An 18,647-nucleotide genomic window follows, 5' to 3' on the forward strand; every position below is an offset into this window, starting at 1 on the left:
CTTTTTGTGAAGATATCATTTGATTCAAATCCTAAGATAATAGTTGTATGAAATTTATTAGGTCGATATCCTTATTAAAAGGTAATCATCAATTTTTTTGTAGATGTATGTTATGTGTCTTAACATCACATTAATCATATAGTTGAAATTCATTTATAAATTTCATTAAAGAGTTGATTGATGTGACTGATGAATAAATTTCAACCATTTGATGTGATGTTAAATCACATAAAAAAAAAACATTTACGAAAAAAATGGTGGCCAGAAATAGATCTGAATCATCTGATATTGGTCCGTACTGATTTCTGTCCACCTGCGTTAAATGACTTTTCCCACACCTGTGTGGCTTGTCTGGGATTGGCCCCAATCTGGTTTCCCAGTTTGCCAAACGACTTAACGCACGTGCGCTATTTCCAAACCCTTCCCTCCGTGCCCGCCTCTCATCTATGGTCTATTAATAATGGGGTCCTCTTCAGAATTCCGTCTCAGTTTTCTGACTCCTCTGTTTCACTCTCACAACCTCTGAGATTAATCGGAGGAGAGGAAGAAGGGAAATCTTCTGATAATGGCTTCCATGGAAACGCCTTTAATGGAGAATGGTAGTCAAGAGGAGAGAAAGAAGAAAGGATGGAACAAGGTGATTGATGTGGAGGAGGCGAAGCTGCAAGTTAGCTTCTCTGTTCCAATGATCCTTACAAACGTTTCTTACTATTGCATCACCTTGATCTCGGTCATGTTCGCCGGTCACGTCGGAGACCTTGAGCTCGCAGCTTCCACACTTGCTAACTCATGGGCGATGGTCACCGGTTTCGCTCTCATGGTCAGTACTCTACTCTTAGCTTCAGCCCCTCCCTCTTCTTCCATTAATGGCTGCTCTCTCTCTCTCTCTCTCTCTCTCTCTGTGTGTGGTGTTTGCTATAAACATGGCTATCTAGTGGTTGTTGAACACTTCGTTTTAGTCATGAAACATTTTGATCCACAAACAAGTTTCAATAACTCGTTTCATTTTTCCTTGATTCAATCTCTTCCAGATCCGACTTTTAAAAAATAATAATTCCCCTGCGCGGTGGTTTACTTTTAGTGGTGTTGTTTCATGACTAAAGGGTTGGTGACTGGTGAGGTTGTGTGGATCACTGTTCTTTGACTATTCTCGACATAGTGACGCCCTACATCTTTTATCTTCTCTATTTGTAATATATTCTTTGGATGTTGGGCTTATTCTCTTTATTTGGTTTTGTTCGTAGCTAGCTTTTATTTCTTCCACTACTTTTTATTGCAGTCTCGCTGAACTCTTGTTGATTGGGTTTCTAAATTTAGGATCTGAAATTGTTTTCTGGGCGAAGGAAAGGTATCTTAATCCACGGGATTGGACTTGAGAATTCGAAAATTCACTCATATAGTAAAAGAATTAAGGACAAAATTCACTCTTTCAAGATTTCCATCACAACATCTAATGAACGAAATTCTCTAACCCAAAAAGATAGCGATTTTTCTATTTTATATCGTTGCTTCAGAGAAGCAAATTTGATAGCAAATTCCTTTCAGAGTAGACGGCAAACAAATGGTCCTTTGTCGCTTTTGGACTCGCTTTACATTGTCGTGAAGAAATTGAGAAAGACATCATTGAAAACTCATCTGATAGTAGACTTCCTTTTCATGGAAGCGGCAGCATTTGTCTCTCATTGACTGGGTTTTCTTTCTCAAATTCAAGAAGAAATAAAGGAAGACATCTTTTATACGTTTTTGGATGAATTAGGCCTTGGTACTGTTTCTCCTGGGTCTTCAGGGGTCGTTTTTTGGTTGCTTAGGTGATCCTGCTTATGGCAATGGAGATGATATGCCCAGTTGGACACCTTGCATCTCCTTTTTCCTATTTTAAATGAAAAGAGATTTAGTTCTGCTAGTATAATGTCTAGGTAAAAGGACAATAAAACAGGGTTGATAAAAGTAGAATAATTTGTGAGGTGTTAAGTATCTGTAACTTGTAACTTTACTTCTTTATCCTTTTTTTATTATGACACAGAAATGATTTTTTCAAGGGTTTAGGAATTTTACATGTGTACCAAAATAAAGTGCATGACAATGATACCTTTTGATAGAAGAGTCTACCTGTATCAATATTGTGATGGTTTTTTCACCTAACAAAATAAAAGAAAAAAACAAATTCATCCATGTTCCTTGAATGTTGGAGAGGCTTAGCCACACTGACTGATTCCCTTGCAAAGTCAGAATGCTTCCTGTTGTTCCCTTTAAGGAAGTTCTTACATGATCTCTACATTTTGCCTGTTTCAGACTGGTCTAAGTGGGGCACTTGAGACACTCTGTGGACAAAGTTATGGTGCAAAGTTATACAAAATGATGGGAGTTTATCTACAATCTTCACTCATAATAACTTTATGCTTCTCTGTCATGGTGTCTATTTTGTGGTTCTATTCGGAACCCATACTGATCTTGCTTCATCAAGAACCTCAAGTATCAAAAATGGCAGCCTTATACTTGAAGCATTTGATACCAGGGCTGTTTGCTTATGGCTTCCTACAATGCATCCTGAGGTTTCTCCAGACACAGACTGTCATATTACCACTGGTTGTGTGCTCAGCGGTTCCATTGCTCATCCAAGTTGGGTTCACTTATGCATTGGTTACCCTCACACCTATGGGATTCAGGGGAGCACCATTGGCAGCTTCCATATCATTATGGATATCATTTATATTGTTGGCTGTCTATGTGAACTATGCCAATAAATTCAAGCATACATGGGAAGGTTTTTCAACAGAATCCATCCGCTATGTAGTTCCAAGCTTGAAGTTAGCACTTCCTTCTGCTGTTATGGTGTGGTAAGTGACATCTAATGTGATAGCATCTTACCTTAATATTTTCAATGTCTAGAAAGCTTCAATAGATTATATTTGATAGGTTCTACTCTGTTTCCTACCTTGTTCTCCATTCATTCATTTCAATAATTTGGGATGTTTTTTCAGCTTGGAGTACTGGGCTTTTGAAATTTTGGTGTTAATAGCAGGATTGATGCCTAATTCAGAAACAAGCACATCACTGATAGCAATGTGGTATGTTTCAGGATTTACTATTTGTGTATTTCCTCTGGTTTTTATAACTAGGACTGGATTCTTTTGTGGATTCAACCTGATGGATTTCTTTTGTTCATCTGCTCAATTAGCGTGAACACAGAAGCTATCACATACATGATTACTTATGGTTTCAGTGCTGCTGTAAGGTAATTAAGAAAACTAGAATTGTTGCAGTGATTTTTGAATTTTTACACATGTTTTTTTCCAGACAATGGATTAATGTGAATTTATTCTGCTACAACACAGCACACGAGTCTCAAATGAACTGGGAGCTGGTAATGCAGATAAAGCAAAGAACGCAATTGCAGTGACCCTTAAACTGTCTATCTTTCTAGCTTTAACAGTTATTCTAGCCCTACTATTTGGTCACGATATCTGGGCAGGCTCCTTCACCGATAGTCCTATAATAAAGAGAGAATTTGCTTCAATGACCCCATTGCTTGCTGTCTCCATACTATTTGATTCAGCTCAGGGCATTTTATCAGGTGAATCATGGACATCCATTACTTGAACAATCCTTGATGGCCTGTCATAAAATACGACTGATGCATAAATATACTGTGTTAAATTTGATAGGTGTGTCCAGAGGTTGTGGCTGGCAGCACTTGGCAGCATGGACCAATTTGGCAACTTTCTATGGTATTGGCACGCCAATAGCAGTTTTCCTGGGTTTTAAGATGGGACTATATGCTAAGGTAGTCTGAGCAACAATCAATTTTGCATCTGAAAACACATAGCAGCAGATATCTAACCGGTTTGATTTAATATTGGTGCAGGGATTATGGATTGGTCTGATCTGTGGCCTCTGCTGCCAAGCATGCAGCCTACTAGTAATTACAGTTCGTACAAAGTGGGAAAAGATTAACCTCTTTGTGGAAAATGATAAAGTCCAGTCGTTGCTGGTCTAGCTATATGGTTGATAATATATCACTTCTATCAGAATACAAGCTTGGTTGTCGTAGTTCACTTCAAAGATGATACGCGCGATGGGATACAGAAGAGCAGAGAATGAGTTCTACAGGTTTTCTCATGTTAAGGCTCCAACTTTAGTTCAAGGACAGAATGATCACTCGAAGGAGGATTGAAAGGAAAGGGCGGTTTGGGGGCTGCATGATCTCTGCCTGATCTACTGCTGATACATTGAGAAGGTATGCAGCAAGTTCTATAAGCACTTCAGGGCATATGTATTACAGCCAATGTATGAGCAGGGGATTTGTATATGCAGCAATTGTATTAGCAGTGTGTGAGTATAAATGATACTCTTGCTAAATGATCCCAAGAGGCAACTCCAGTACTATAGACTCTATAAAGATCATAAACACCATTGAAAGGAATCCAAGATCATGCAAAGTCAAATAACTGTAAGGTGATAACATCAAAATCACCAAATTGATAATCATAATTGGCAAAAAAATTTCAGGGCAATTTTAAAAGATGAAGATCAAGGCTACTTCATGTGTGCCTTAATTGCAGAATAATTGTGGTTGGACTGGCTTTCTTATGCTATTCATATCTATTGATCAGCCCATTTTTTGCATGAAAATAGTAAGAGTGATAATGAGTACAGATGTCAATATGGGCAATATACATCTATTCTACAGTGTGGTCAGCAATGAAAGTATGTTGACCCAGGTTGATAAGCCATGATAATGTTGTAGTCTTGTAGTCTTGTAGGCTGTAGCACAATGAAGGTTTGATAATGATTTGTCCAATATGGTCCCCAACTTTGAATTTAGTTGTTTGGGATTGGAAGAAGATATTGCATGGCTCTGTTAAACACACTATGCAGGTGATGGCGACTTTGTGGATTGTCATTGTTGTCATTTGTCAATATTCGGTGACCGTACACTAGAGACTTCAATTGGTAGGCCACTGCTGGCATTTGTTCTTGATTGGAAAACCTGCTTGCATTTATTATTCATTCAGAGCGTGATTTATAGTGGAATTGCTTCAATGCGCAGGACCCTCATGCCTAATTTTGGATTGTTGGATTCAAAATTTTTGATCGAGATTTTGATCCGACGGTTCGAGTTATTTTGTCTCCTGCGCATTTAATGCGTAGGAATGAAGCAAAGTTAAAGTTCTATCGTGAAATTGCTTCAATCACCGTCATGTGGAATTTCAGACTGTCGGATTCGAAATTCCAGTTGAGATTTCGATCTCGACCATTGAATATCAATGGTTGAAAATTCGATTTATAGCAAAACTCGATGCCTTCATTGGAATTCTGGCCGCGAGGTGTGAGCCGATCCTTCTCCAAAGGACAATTTTGAGGTTTTTTTTTTTTTTTTTTTTGAATTAATCACACATTGGTTGCTTTGGTGAGGCTTAAAGTCTATTGTACGCTTTAGTGCCTTTAATTAATATTGCACTCTCAAAATTACGAATTACACGCTCATCACTTCTCATCTAAGCTTTTGTTAAGTTAGGAGTGAAATGTCCATATTGCCTCCCTATGGTATAATGACTAATCTACCCTAATTTAAATTCTTTTACACTCAAACCATTATTTAAATCTTTAGACTGAATGTGTTGTTTAGTATAGATATTTTGAAACTTTGTTCTTTATTTAGTAGGATTTCTTTTGCTCATTTTTCTAGGATTGACAATGGTTTTATTGATTTTCTTACTAGGGGTGTTTGCAGATTATCTTTGACTAGATCATTGGTAGTGTATTCCATCTTTGATTATTGTGAATCAAAGGTAGCTGCGCCCAAATACCCGCCATCTCGGCATCAAGAAGCACCATATTGTAAAACATCTCGATCGCATGTATAGTAATCAATGTTGTTGTTGATCGATTTCAACAGGTAGGTAATGAAATGATCACCTACTAGATTCTCACATGGTTTCGGCAGGGGAGTCCCATAGAAATAAAGTTCTAGAATTGCAGACGAACCATAAGAATTCAGAATGAAACTGAGGTCAAAGGTTCAGCTTCAACAACGATTAAGATGTATTTAAGGGTCAAAAACTATCCGTGTGTAACTTGACCTCTTCACTAAGATGTATTGGTCTTGCCAATCAAACAAGTGTGCCTAGGTTAAACTTCAATTTTTTTAACTGAATAACTTGTGTAGTCATTGTTTTACAAAATTATTATATGAAAGTGTCAATCACCATTACAGTCTCATGGTCAATCACGATCAAATCCTCCTATGTATTGTCCCATACAACAATCCTTCTATAAAATTAATAAACATTTCATATTAGCATATCCATTACATAAGCAACAAGATGCTTCTCATTACACCTTTATTAAAAATAATATTCTAAAGCTTATACTTGATGAACCTACCTTCTCTACATCATTACATATATTCTAGATTTCTATGGAAGTCTTGTGATATTTGGTAAATGAAGTCTTGTAATACTCATTCATGCCATTTGGGTCAACAAATATCATTTTCTACCGAAAAGAATAAATTCATTATTGTAAATCAATATTGCATGTTTGGAACCAAAAAAAAAAAAAAAAAAATTGAATGTCATAATTGGTGGCTTTTTTCACTAATAACTCCTAGAACTTTTGATTTTCTTTTTCTTATTTTTTTGGGTTTTTGAAACAGAGAATCATTTGGACATTGATAAATCCACAAGTATTAGACAAAACAACTTTAATCCTAAAGAGATTCAAAGTTGAGACTTGTAACCTCATGCATTGATCTTTATCACCTATACCAATCCTTTGAGATTGACACGATAGATTTCTACAACAGGATACCATCATCTTGGTCTTTGGAGCACATAATGATTTAATTTGAAATAAATGTTGAAAGCTCAGCTTAGACAACAGAGACTAGCAGTGATTGAAATCTCGACTGAAATTTCGTTAGGCCGATGATGCATAAATGTAGTGTGTTAAATTTGATAGGTGTGTCGAGAGGTTGTGGGTGGCAGCAGTTGGCAGCATGGACCAATTAATTTGTCTAACTTTCTATGGTATTGGTATGCCAATGGCAGTTTTCCTGGGTTTTAAGATGGGACTATATGCTAAGGTAGTCTGATCAACAATCAATATTTTGCATGTGAAAACACATGGCAGCAGATATCTAACTGGTTGTTGGATTTAATATTAATTGGTGCAGGGATTATGGATTGGTCTGATCTGTGGCCTCTGCTGCCAAGCATGTAGCCTACTAGTAATTACAGGTCGTACAAAGTGGGAAAAGATTAACCTCTCTGTCGAGAATAATAAAGACCAGTCGTTGCTGGTCTAGCTAAATGAGTGATTATAGATCACTTCAAGCTTGGCTGTTGTAGTTCACTTCAAAGATTATTACCCAAAAAAGAAGAAGTTCATGTTAAAGGCTCCAACTGATGTGATAGGTATCCATATCTGATTCTACGGTTAATTTTTCTCATGTTCAAGGACTGAATGATCACTTGAAGAAGGATTGAAAAGAAAGTGCTTTTAATTCTGGGCATATGCATTACAGCAAGTGTATTAGCAATGGGTTTGTATGTAAAACAATTGTATTAGTAGTGTCTCATCAGTATAAATGATACTCTTGCTAAATGATCCCAAGAGGTAACTCCAGTACAAACTATAAATTTCATGAGCACCGTTTGTGAAAGGTATCGAAGGATCACGCAAAATGAAATAACCATAGGTGATTACCTCAAATCACCAGTTGATAATCATAATTGGCAAAAATTAAATTTTCCTTCAAGAACTTTAGGCCAATTTAAAAGATCAAGATCAAGGCTATTTCATATGCCTCAATTTTTCTACCAAAAAAAAAGAGAAATGCCTTAATTGCAGAATAATTGTGGTTGGACTGGCTTTCTTATGCTGTTCATATCTATTGATCAGTCGAATCATGGCCTCTCAACCCATCTTTTTGCATGAATAGAGTAATAGCGATATGGACTATCTTTCTCTTTCTTTGGTAAAGAACTAGCTTTGTTTGAACCAAAAAAAAAAAAAAAAAACTAACTTTGTCATGATATAAGTATGTTTTGATCGGCCAAATCATGCTACCCCATTTCTTCCCAAATGATAATTACAATTTCTTTACACGGTCTATTAAGCATCGCAACTTTAAATTAAGTTAATTGGGATTGGAAGAAGAAATAGTATGGCTCTGTTAAACACACAATGCAGGTGATAGTGAGTTAGTCGATTGACAATGTTTGGAAACCGTACACTGAAGGCATCGATTGGTGGCCAATTGCTGGCATTTGTTCTTCATCAGAAAAAACTGCTTGCATTTATTATTCATTCAAAGCGTGATTTGAAAAAGAGACTCGAAGTCCCTCAAACCCAGCGAACAGATCGAGGAAAGGACAATTTTATTTATTTATGATAGGATCCAAAGGACAACTTCACGAGTAGAAGAGACATTTTGTTTCTTTTGTTGCTGGAAGAGTTGAGAGACACTTGATCAGATCATACCTAACGACTTTAATCCATGTGTTCATTCAGCACCAGATTAAAAATCTGCTTTAACTGAGTCTCGTTTGTACATATCCTTTTTCGTTTGATACCTAATGGACCAGAGTAAAAATTTGTCGCTGAGAATCTTCTATCCTCAACCTCATACTGGGTATTCTCAGATTACCCTTCTCACATTTTTCACATAGCTTTTTCATTCGTATAAAAATCTGGGTCTATGGAGAGGGGACCTGTAAATAATCTGATAATGGCTTCGGATAGAACACCGTTATTGGAGAATGGTGGAGAAGAGGGGATACAGAGGCAAGGATGGGAAAGGGTGTTGGACGTGGAGGAGGCGAAGATGCAGATTGCCTTTGCCATCCCAATGATCCTCACAAACGTTTCTTACTATTGCATTCCCCTGATCTCTGTCATGTTCGCTGGACACCTTGGCAATCTTGAGCTCGCAGCTTCCACCCTCGCGAACTCCTGGGCTGTGGTCATTGGTTTCGCCCTTATGGTCAGTATTCCATACTCAGGCTATAAACACCCCCTTCCCCCACCCTCTTTCACTAGTGTCTGTTCTCTCTCTCTCTCTCTCTCTCTCTCTCCAACTGTAGGCCTTCTGTTCTTACTGGAGACCAAGGGTGAGAACCTCTGATCAATAGCAACCACTCGACTTGTACAAGTATGAATGAGGCTAATATTTGCTATAAATATGGATACTAGTTGTTGAACACTAACGCTCTCTTCATGTGACCCACAAACAAGGCTCATTTTTGTTGAAGTTCAATGGGTAGGAATAATATCCTCCACACGCCAGTTCTAGTCACCATTAGTCCACCAATCATTTTATATTTCTTTAGTAAAACTCTCTTCCAAATCCCATTAGGTTCATCTGATGTTCTTGAGCGATGTGGTTTATTGACCGAAGATTTGGTTAGTAATAGGGACGGATCACTACTTTTTGACTATTCTGCACCTCACTAGTTAAAACTCGTTCATGAATTTATTTTATGGGCCATCTCCATGATTTGATTGAATTGGGGAACAGAGGAAAACCTTCAAAATTATGCCAGTCAAGTGGATAAGCATTAATAGCAACTGTAGAGAGCTTCAACTTCTGTATTTTGGACGGATTAGTGAAGTGTGGGGAGAAAGCTTAGGATAAATTGTTTCCTTGCGAAATCTGTGACTGCTTTTTTACTTTTTCAGGGGAAGTTCTTACATGATTTATCCTTACATTTTGTCTGTTTCAGACTGGTTTAAGTGGGTCACTCGAGACACTTTGTGGACAAGGCTATGGTGCACAGCTATACCGAATGATGGGAATCTATTTACAATCTTCAGTCATAATAGCTTTCTTCTTCTCTGTGCCAGTATCTGTTTTGTGGTTTTATTCAGAACCTATACTGATTTTGCTTCATCAAGAGCCTCAAGTAGCAAAAATGGCTGGCATATACATGAAACATTTAATCCCAGGGCTGTTTGCTTTTGGCTTCATACAATGCATCCTCAGGTTTCTCCAGACACAGACTGTCATAATACCGTTAGTTGTATGCTCACTGGTTCCATTAGTTATCCATGTCGGCATCACTTATATATTGGTTTTCATCATACCTCTGGGATTCATTGGATCACCATTGGCAGCTTCCATATCACTATGGATATCATTTCTAATGTTGGCTACCTATGTGAACTGTGCTAATAAACTCAAGCATACATGGAAAGGGCTTTCAATTGAATCATTCCACTATGTACTTCCAAGCTTGAAGTTAGCAATTCCTTCTGCTGTTATGGTTTGGTAAGTGACATCCAAACTTACAGCATCTTACCCTTATTTCATATGTCAAAAGTCTAAAACCTCAAATAAATTGCAAGATTCCCAGTGTTTTCAAAATTGTCTCTTAGCTTCTTATATTCGAATTAATCAGGATTAATCTGTATCCTACCGTGGTCTTCCACTCTGATTTTGTATAATTGAGGGTGTATTGTTTTTCAGCCTGGAATTCTGGGCTTTTGAGATTTTGGTGTTGATAGCAGGATTGTTGCCTAATTCAGAGAGAAACACATCACTTGTAGCAATGTGGTACATTTTCTGACTTTACTCTATTTGTATATTTCCTCTGGCATTTATAATTGAGGGTGGTTAAGACTGATGAATTTCTTTTCTATTATCTATTTAATTAGTGTGAGTACAGAAGCTCTCGTATTCAACCTTGTTTATGGTTTCAGTGCTGCTGTTAGGTAAGTAGGAGACTCAGCTAGAATTGTGGAAGTGATTTCTGGCTTTAAATCTAATATGCTCCTTCCAATGCATCCTTGGTCATTACCAGATGATGAAATAATAGGAATTTTTTTCTGATATGACAGCACACGAGTATCAAATGAGTTGGGAGCTGGAAATGTAGATCGAGCAAAGAATGCTTTCACAGTGACCCTTAAACTTTCTAGTTTTCTGGCCATTACAGTTATTATAGCTTTAGTATTTGGTCACAGTATCTGGGCGAGCTTATTCACTGATAGTTCTATAATAAAGAGTGACTATGCTTCCATGACCCCATTGCTTGCGATCTCCATATTACTTGATTCAACTCAGGGTGTCTTTTCAGGTGAATGATCAACATCATTGCTTGAACAATCCTGTATGATTATATGATTTTATTGATATGTTCAATCTTAAATTTTGCAGGGGTGTCTAGAGGATGTGGCTGGCAGCACTTGGCAGCATGGGTCAACTTGTCAACTTTCTATGGGGTTGGCACCCCAATAGCGGTTCTCCTCGGTTTCAAGACGGGATTACATGCTAAGGTAGTAGCGAGCAAGAATCAATTTTACATGTGAAAACATATGGCAGCAGAGACATAACCAGTTAATACTTTGATTTCATCTGCTTACAGGGATTGTGGATAGGTCTGATCTGTGGCCTCTTCTGCCAAGCAAGCAGCTTACTCATTGTTACAGTACGTACAAAATGGGAAAAGATTAATCTGTGTGTGGAGAATGGCAATGCCCAACCAGTACTGGTTTGATTGATCATGTTTGATGTAAATTACAGAATGGGTGATGAAAGATTAATGCCTCGAGAGTAATATACAGATCTTGGTTTAGTGGGTCAAACGAGAAATGTATGCATTAGATACAGAAACCTGAGTGGGATTAATGACTTCCTTTGAAACTGATTCGTTGGGTCGCATGTCAACCCTTTAAAATTGAGAGGGTGACCTCTGCCCAGATCAACTGCTGAGGATAACAGAGGATGGGGTTTTCTCAGGGCAAAATTACATAAAAAGTGGGAGAGTCTTTGTTTCCTTTAGTTCACAGGCGCAAACCCTCCAAGAGCCACCCCCAACATGTCTCCAGGTACTATTCCCTGATAAGTTTGTAATATTTAAAATGAACTTATCAAAATACCATTAAATCTGGATCTGTGTGCAATCAGTTACACTCTACAAGTCACCTTCCCTCTCCATGAAGATTTAATTCCACATCAATACACTTTCTTTCCCTGTAGAGAATTACCATCAAAGGTTAAAGCCTTCTGTCTCCCTTATGTCAGATGAAGGACTAAGGTTTCTCCTGAAACTCTAGTCTATGATGGTTGCAGCTGATGGAAAACACAAACCCATAGTGGTGGGTAGAACCAATCCAAGCGCAGAACTAGCATTATATGGAAATTTTGCCTTCAGTGAACTTAAATTTAACCAACTCTGGTTTTGTTTAAAATGTAGGCCAACTCTAAAGTTAAGAGTAGGAGTATCTCAACAATTGCGAATCTAACTGCATAGAAAATAATGAAATTTACTTCATCTTCTTGCTCAAGATAAGAAAATTATTCAAGGAGCTAAGATGTAAATTCTTGACTAGAATTTACCCCCAAAAAAATCTTGATTAGAAGGATGTGATTTGTGGTTTGATGTTATCACCCACAGTAATAGCATCTTTTCGGGTCCTTGAGACCTTTTCTTCATATTTTATTCTGGTGCTAACGATCCATGTAGGATCAAAATTGGAATTACCTCTTTTAAGAGGGGGGGGGGGGGGTTTGGAGATCACCAGCAAAAAGACCATTATTGTTTTTTGACTCCAAAGGCCAAAACTTTGAAAATACCCAATTCTCTCTCTGGATTGTCTGGGCTCTGCAGAGAGACATAGGTTAATATGATATACAGAGTACTAACTCAATTGCTGTAATCTATGTACCATGAAGCGCATGTGGAACCTGCAGCATACCTTCTTAATGCATAAGCAGTAGTTCGGTAGCATAGATAATCTAGGTAGCTCCTGAACCTTTGTCTACTCAATCCTTAATTCCTTGAGTAATCATTTGTCATGAGAAAACCCATCAAATCAGTTGCCAAAAGCTACCACTTCTCACTCTCTAGCTTCTCTATAAAAGCTTGCATATTGTTTAAGCCATTATTCTATTATCATCGATATAGTTATATCAGGCATAATCAGTTAGACCAGCAATGGTTGATCTTTTTCCTTCTCCACTGAGAGATTAATATTCTCCCATTTCGTGCGTACTGTAATAAGCAGTAGGCTGAATGCTTCACAGGAGAGGCCACAGATCAAACCAATCCACAACCCCTGTATTCATTTGGAATCAAAGTAAACATGTTAGATCTCTGCTGCTATTTTTGTTTTCACATGTAAAATTTGATTATTACTCACTACCTTGACATATAATCTCAACTTGAAACCCAGGAGAACAGCTAATGGTGTGCCAATACCATAGAAAGTTGCCAAGTTAGTCCATGCTGCCAAGTGCTGCCACCCACATCCTCTTGACACCCCTGCATAATTTTTAGGTTGCTCCCTTATATATGTATATATGTATAATAATTGGATAACCATCTAAGGTTGTTCAAGCAATGGACGAGGATCATTCACCTGATAATATGCCCTGAGCTGAGTCAACTAATATGGAGATTCCAAGCAATGGAGTCATGGAAGCAAATTCTCTCCTTATGATAGGACTATTGGTGAAGAAACCTGCCCAGATATTGTGACCAAATGCTAGGGCTAGAATAACTGTAAGACCTAGAAAGATAGAAAGCTTGAGGGTCACCACGATAGCATTCTTTGCTTTATCTACATTACCAGCTCCCAATTCATTTGACACTCGTGTGCTGTTGCAGTAGAGTAACTTCCCATCATTTCATTTTCTTACAAGGACCACAGGCTACATGGGAGAAACATAAGTCATTGAAATTCAAAACTCACTACTGTAATTCTTTAAACTTACCTAACTGCAGCACTGAAACCATAAGTAAACATGTATGTGACAGCTTGCGTATTCACACTAATTAAGACAACGATATAGAGAAATCCGTCAGGCTCAATGCTAAAAAGAACTGAAGCTGAATTGTATAAAGGCATAGGGAATGTATAAATGGAGTGAAGGAACTATACATACCACATTGCTACCAGTGATGTGCTCCTTTCTGAATTAGGAAACAATCCTGCTATCAACACCAATATTTCAAAAGCCCATTCCTCCAAGCTGAAACGACACAGATAAGAAAACATGTGGAAATGATACATAATCTTGATTAGTTCCAATATATATCAGCTAACACAGAAATGGAATACTAGGTAAAACCTCCACTGTAGAAGTGAAATCTGGATTCAGTATGATACGTTGGAAGTCCGGTGTATCAATTCTTTAAGGGTATTACTCGGGATCTATTTCAATTTTGGATTGTTTCCATGATATGGTCAACATATAAATTTTCTGGTCAAGAAACTGAAATTCTTTTCATTGCATCAACCCAAAATATTTTAAGAGTAAGAAATCCATTTGGCAGTTCAGTTTCTGACTACAAATGATCTAAGTCTCTTTGGTGGTGGAAAATGGGGCTAAGCTGGAAGGATGATGGTGGTATCATGGTGAGAGGAGAAGTTTTATTTTTATCATGAAATCATTATTTTGCCCATCAGATTAACCAATAGGTCATAAATTGAAACAGGAATCATACCAAGTCAGGGAAATTGAAATAGTTTTTTAGACACCTTAATGTAAAGGCTAGTTTGAATGTGTCACTCACCAGACCATAACAGCAGAAGAAATTGCCAACTTCAAGTTTGGAAGTACATGGCGGAGGGATTCCATCGACAACCCTTCCCATGTATGCTTGAATTTACTGGCATAGTTCACATAGAGAGCCAACATTACAAATGACATCCACAGTGACATGGAAGCTGCCAATGGTGCTCCCCTGAATCCCAGAGGTGTGAGGAAAACTAGAGTGTAAGCAATGCCAACATGGATGACTAATGGAACCACTGAGCACACAACCAGTGGTACTATGATAGTCTGTGTCTGCAGAAACCTTAGGATGCACTGTAGGAAGCCATAAGCAAACAGCCCTGGGATCAAAAGCTTCATGTATATGGCTGTCATTTTTGATACTTGAGGGTCTTGATGTAATAGTATCAGTATGGGTTCAGAGTAGAACCATAAAACAGATACTATCACAGAGAAGAAGAATGTTATTATGATTGAAGACTGTAGATAAATTCCCATCATTCTGTACAACTTTGCACCATAACTTTGTCCACAGAATGTCTCTAGTGCCCCACTTAGACCAGTCTGAAACAAGCAACATATGAGAATTAATCATGTAAACTTCACTGGTAAAACGCAAAATTGAGAATTTGCAAGGGAAGCTTCTCTCACATTCTAGCAATTTTTATTTATTTATTTCATTTTTTCAGTAACCATCATTATTTTTTGGGGGTCATGGATAATATCATACAGAGAAACACAATTACAACTCAAAAGCCCATAAACCTAAATATCCAGAAAACAACAAGGGAGGGAAGAAACAAAGATCAAAGAAGAAACACCAAAACAAAAAGGGGAAGGACAGGAATATTCTTCTTTCTAGGTAAAGCAAGAGGAATATCCGAAGCATAAGAAATATGCCTGTTCCTAAAGGTACCTGGGCACAAAATGTATTTCTTTAATTGTTTAGGATTTTATTTCTAATCCACTAAAAAAAAATAAAAAAATAAGGGTTTCTCAGGAATTTTCAATAGCAATCAAAGAAGAAGCTCAGAAAAGTTGGTCCACACTTGGGACATGTTTATAGCTTTCTAAATGTCAAACAGTAACTTGCTGAGCTAAATCTTTTGAGTTTACTCCCACATCGAAAGATTCCAAACTAATTAACAAACTCTAAAGTCTAAACTCCCTTGATTGGACTCATCTGTCGCCATTAACTAGGTTAAAAAAAATATATATCATTTGCAGTACCAGTAGATCTAAGACAACTAAGACAACTACATCAGTAGAAAAACCATTAAGGGAAGGAGAGGTTATAAAGCTAAATAAACTAACATACCATGAAGCATGAGAAAATGCCTATTTCTAATGGTACCTGGGCACACAATGGATTTCTTTAATTCTTTTAGAATTTTATTTCTCATCAACAAAAAATAATGGTCTCCCAGGTATTTTCAATAGCAATCGAAGAAGAAGCTCAGAAAAGTTGGACCACAATTGGGACATGTTTATAGCTTTCCAAATGTTAAACAATAATTTGCTGAGCTAAATCTTTTGAGTTTAGTTGACATCGGAACTAATTAAAAAAACTCTAAACTCCCTTGATTGGACTCATCTGTCGCCATTAACTAGGTCAAAAAAATGTCATTTGCAGCACCAGTAGATCTAAGACAGTTGCATCAGTAGAACAACCATTAAGAGAAGGAGAAGTTAAAAAGCTACGTAAACTAACATACCATGAGAGCAAAACCAGTGACAGTAGCCCAGGAGTTAGCAAGGGTGGAAGCAGCGAGCTCAAGCTCACCAACATGGCCGGCAAACATGACAGACATCAAAGGGATGAAATAGTATGCAACGTTGGTGAGAATCATTGGGACGGAGAAGGTAACTTGCTTCTTAGCCTCCTCCAAATCCACCAACTTCCCCCATCCTTTCTCTGTTCTCTCTTCTCCTCCACCGCCTTCACCGCCAACCCCATTCTCCAATAGTGGTGCTTTAATCGATGCCATTATCAGGTTATAGAATCTTCTTATCCTTCTCTCTCTCTCTGTGTGTGTAAGAAACACACTCGCACAAGAATGAAAGAGGTGGGCAGAAAACTGAGACTAGAAACATGTGAATGAAGAAGAATCGAAGACGAATATCCCATTATAAACTACTGGGTATAGCAGGAGAGATGTTGTTGGAGCAGAAAGAGAAAAGAGGAGGAGCCCACCTATGAAAAGGGATGAGAGATTTGGTTGATAGCTATTAATCGCATGTGAAAAAAGTGTACCATATTGATATTGCACAGTCGATTTTCCGCAAACGTCTGTTTTTGGTAAGAAGAATACGGATTTCCACAAATGAGAGAAAGATAACAAAAACAATAAAATAATTGAGGGTGGCACGTCCATTTTCCGATCATAAATATAAAGAGAAATTCAATTTTCTGGATAGAAGAGAGAAGGGTTGTTAGGTTTCAGAATCATCGACTCTGATTTGAGAAAAACCTAAAATCTCAGAGAGGGGCAACCACCCTCAGAACACCCCATCTCCCTGAACGAGTCTCGTGCTTGAACTAATAGAAATTTACGATTTGAAATCTGATAAATTAAGATGCAAAACCCACCCTTGTATTTATGATTTTTCTCTACCAGAAATAAGAGTATTTATGATTATTTTAGACTGAAAAAAATCTATCATAACTCATAACGGGTTGGGGAAGGGAAGACAGTTCCAACTTCAACTTCCAAGTTGAAGTGGTGCATGAGTGATAAGTGATAATTGATAAGCTGGAGACGAATTAATGGATAAGGTTGGGTCCCCTACTCCCCACGGCAACAACTAGGGAAAGGCAGGTGTGTGATGAATGAGAAAACTAATAGCTGGCAGAAGCCCCCACATGTCTAAAACGTTCTGTTTTGTAGCGTTTTTAAGGGGAAGGGCTTTGGTTTCGACACTTTGTCCATGAAGAGAAATAATTAATATAAACACAGAAAAGCAGAAAAGCTCGGTGGGGATTGGGACCTCCATACAGAAATTAGCATGGGTTAAAGGAAGGGTAGGGTCATAGAATAGTTCGAGATTTCTCATCAGAAATGAGATGATTCTAGAAAAATACAAACACTCAACATCTCGGTTGAATCTGGTATCTAAATATATAATATTTCTTCAGCCAAGAAGTGATCTATGAACAAACAAACATGTGAGAGCGGGCCTGCCTTTGAGGATGTGAAGTCACCTCCAATAGTGAAGTTAGATTCTTGTGTAACATAATTATTTTTAAGGAGGAGTAAATGCTGAAAGAAATGAAGCTCTTGAGTAAGTGCAGGAATTAGTTCAACCTTCACTTTGGCTTACCAAAAGAATGTCCAACTGACCGTTCTATAGTTGGAGTAAACCTTGGAGACAACTAATGCTGGCCTTTGGATGGCTAGATACAATTCCCAATAATCTCTATCGCATGAACCAATACAAAAGCTTGCTTTTGGCATGCTTGACAAATTCCGTACTAAACTCTGCAAAAGTTGACACTATATGTGACATGCCTTGTTGTTCGAACTCTCAACAAGCCGGTAGGAAGCAATAACCAAAGGAATTTTGACGCGCTAACACATCTCTCCTAATAAGTGTAGACCATTAAAAGCATGGGTACGATGTATCAAATGTTGAATTTAATGCTATAGCATGCGTAGAATTGTATAAGAAGTGCTTCGTATCTAGCTAAAATCTTGCCGACAAGTGAGGGTTGAAAAGTCCATCAAGTGGCATGTTTGGAATGAAACTACCATCAAGTGGCTAATCGGGAGACTAAGTTTTGAGAAGTACTAAACTTTGGGAAGCAACTAAGACAAATTTGGTTGAGCCTGGTTCATACGGTTCGCTCCAGTTCGGAAGTCCCAAATATGGTTTGGCATAACATAAATCATAGAAACTCTGAACTAGCCCTATAACTTCATAAAATAAAAAATAAAAGAAAAAAAAAAAAAAAGAAAGAAAGAAAGAACTAACCCTGCAAGGTTTACAATTACAATGTCACCCACGAGATTGTATTAGGAGTTCCAAATCCAAACTATTAATACCAGGCAAGGTATGCTATCTTTTTTTTTTTTTTTGGGAGGGGTTGTTAATGAAGCATTTTATTGGCTCAAGCAGAGGGACTGGCTGAGCAAAGCTCAAATAA

At 37.8% G+C, this 18,647-nt stretch overlaps 3 protein-coding genes across 3 annotated transcripts; 2 read left to right on the forward strand and 1 right to left on the reverse strand.

The window, feature by feature from the left end:
- The first annotated feature begins 479 nt into the window (after nucleotides 1-479).
- LOC149025625 (protein DETOXIFICATION 19-like) lies at nucleotides 480-4,779 on the forward strand. The gene is made up of 7 exons (XM_089145827.1): nucleotides 480-820; nucleotides 2,293-2,837; nucleotides 2,982-3,068; nucleotides 3,179-3,235; nucleotides 3,336-3,574; nucleotides 3,666-3,784; nucleotides 3,866-4,779. The coding sequence occupies exons 1-7, from the start codon at nucleotides 566-568 to the stop codon at nucleotides 3,995-3,997; spliced, it is 1,434 nt and encodes a 477-aa protein (XP_089001953.1). The 5' UTR covers nucleotides 480-565; the 3' UTR covers nucleotides 3,998-4,779.
- A 3,735-nt stretch (nucleotides 4,780-8,514) lies between these two features.
- Nucleotides 8,515-12,301, forward strand: LOC149025626 (protein DETOXIFICATION 19-like). Its single transcript, XM_089145828.1, has 7 exons — nucleotides 8,515-8,989; nucleotides 9,729-10,273; nucleotides 10,472-10,558; nucleotides 10,660-10,716; nucleotides 10,843-11,081; nucleotides 11,162-11,280; nucleotides 11,370-12,301. Exons 1-7 carry the CDS (start codon nucleotides 8,705-8,707, stop codon nucleotides 11,499-11,501), a joined length of 1,464 nt encoding a protein of 487 aa, XP_089001954.1. The 5' UTR covers nucleotides 8,515-8,704; the 3' UTR covers nucleotides 11,502-12,301.
- Nucleotides 12,302-12,562: 261 nt separating this feature from the next.
- LOC149025627 (protein DETOXIFICATION 18-like) lies at nucleotides 12,563-16,603 on the reverse strand. The gene is made up of 7 exons (XM_089145829.1): nucleotides 16,219-16,603; nucleotides 14,523-15,067; nucleotides 13,892-13,978; nucleotides 13,721-13,777; nucleotides 13,366-13,604; nucleotides 13,150-13,268; nucleotides 12,563-13,062 (listed from the first exon to the last, which is right to left on the reverse strand). Exons 1-7 carry the CDS (start codon nucleotides 16,489-16,491, stop codon nucleotides 12,931-12,933), a joined length of 1,452 nt encoding a protein of 483 aa, XP_089001955.1. The 5' UTR covers nucleotides 16,492-16,603; the 3' UTR covers nucleotides 12,563-12,930.
- Nucleotides 16,604-18,647: the final 2,044 nt, after the last annotated feature.

Source organism: Hakea prostrata, chromosome 2 (genome assembly GCF_041222555.1).
Source record: "Hakea prostrata isolate BN-2017 chromosome 2, UWA_Hpros_2, whole genome shotgun sequence".
NCBI lineage: Eukaryota > Viridiplantae > Streptophyta > Magnoliopsida > Proteales > Proteaceae > Hakea > Hakea prostrata.

What these genes read in the sequence shown, in the direction of transcription:
- LOC149025625 (XM_089145827.1), top strand. Translation starts at nt 566, where the DNA reads ATGGCTTCCATGGAAACGCCTTTAATGGAGAATGGTAGTCAAGAGGAG. An exon ending in AGCTCAGGGCATTTTATCAG is followed by an intron (nt 3,575 to 3,665) that starts GTGAATCATGGA and finishes TAAATTTGATAG; the next exon opens with GTGTGTCCAGAGGTTGTGGC. An exon ending in AGATGGGACTATATGCTAAG is followed by an intron (nt 3,785 to 3,865) that starts GTAGTCTGAGCA and finishes ATATTGGTGCAG; the next exon opens with GGATTATGGATTGGTCTGAT.
- LOC149025627 (XM_089145829.1), bottom strand. Translation starts at nt 16,491, where the DNA reads ATGGCATCGATTAAAGCACCACTATTGGAGAATGGGGTTGGCGGTGAA. An exon ending in GGTTTCAGTGCTGCAGTTAG is followed by an intron (nt 13,605 to 13,720) that starts GTAAGTTTAAAG and finishes CTACTGCAACAG; the next exon opens with CACACGAGTGTCAAATGAAT. An exon ending in AGTTGAGATTATATGTCAAG is followed by an intron (nt 13,063 to 13,149) that starts GTAGTGAGTAAT and finishes AAATGAATACAG; the next exon opens with GGGTTGTGGATTGGTTTGAT.
- LOC149025626 (XM_089145828.1), top strand. Translation starts at nt 8,705, where the DNA reads ATGGAGAGGGGACCTGTAAATAATCTGATAATGGCTTCGGATAGAACA. An exon ending in CCTTCTGCTGTTATGGTTTG is followed by an intron (nt 10,274 to 10,471) that starts GTAAGTGACATC and finishes ATTGTTTTTCAG; the next exon opens with CCTGGAATTCTGGGCTTTTG. An exon ending in AACTCAGGGTGTCTTTTCAG is followed by an intron (nt 11,082 to 11,161) that starts GTGAATGATCAA and finishes TAAATTTTGCAG; the next exon opens with GGGTGTCTAGAGGATGTGGC.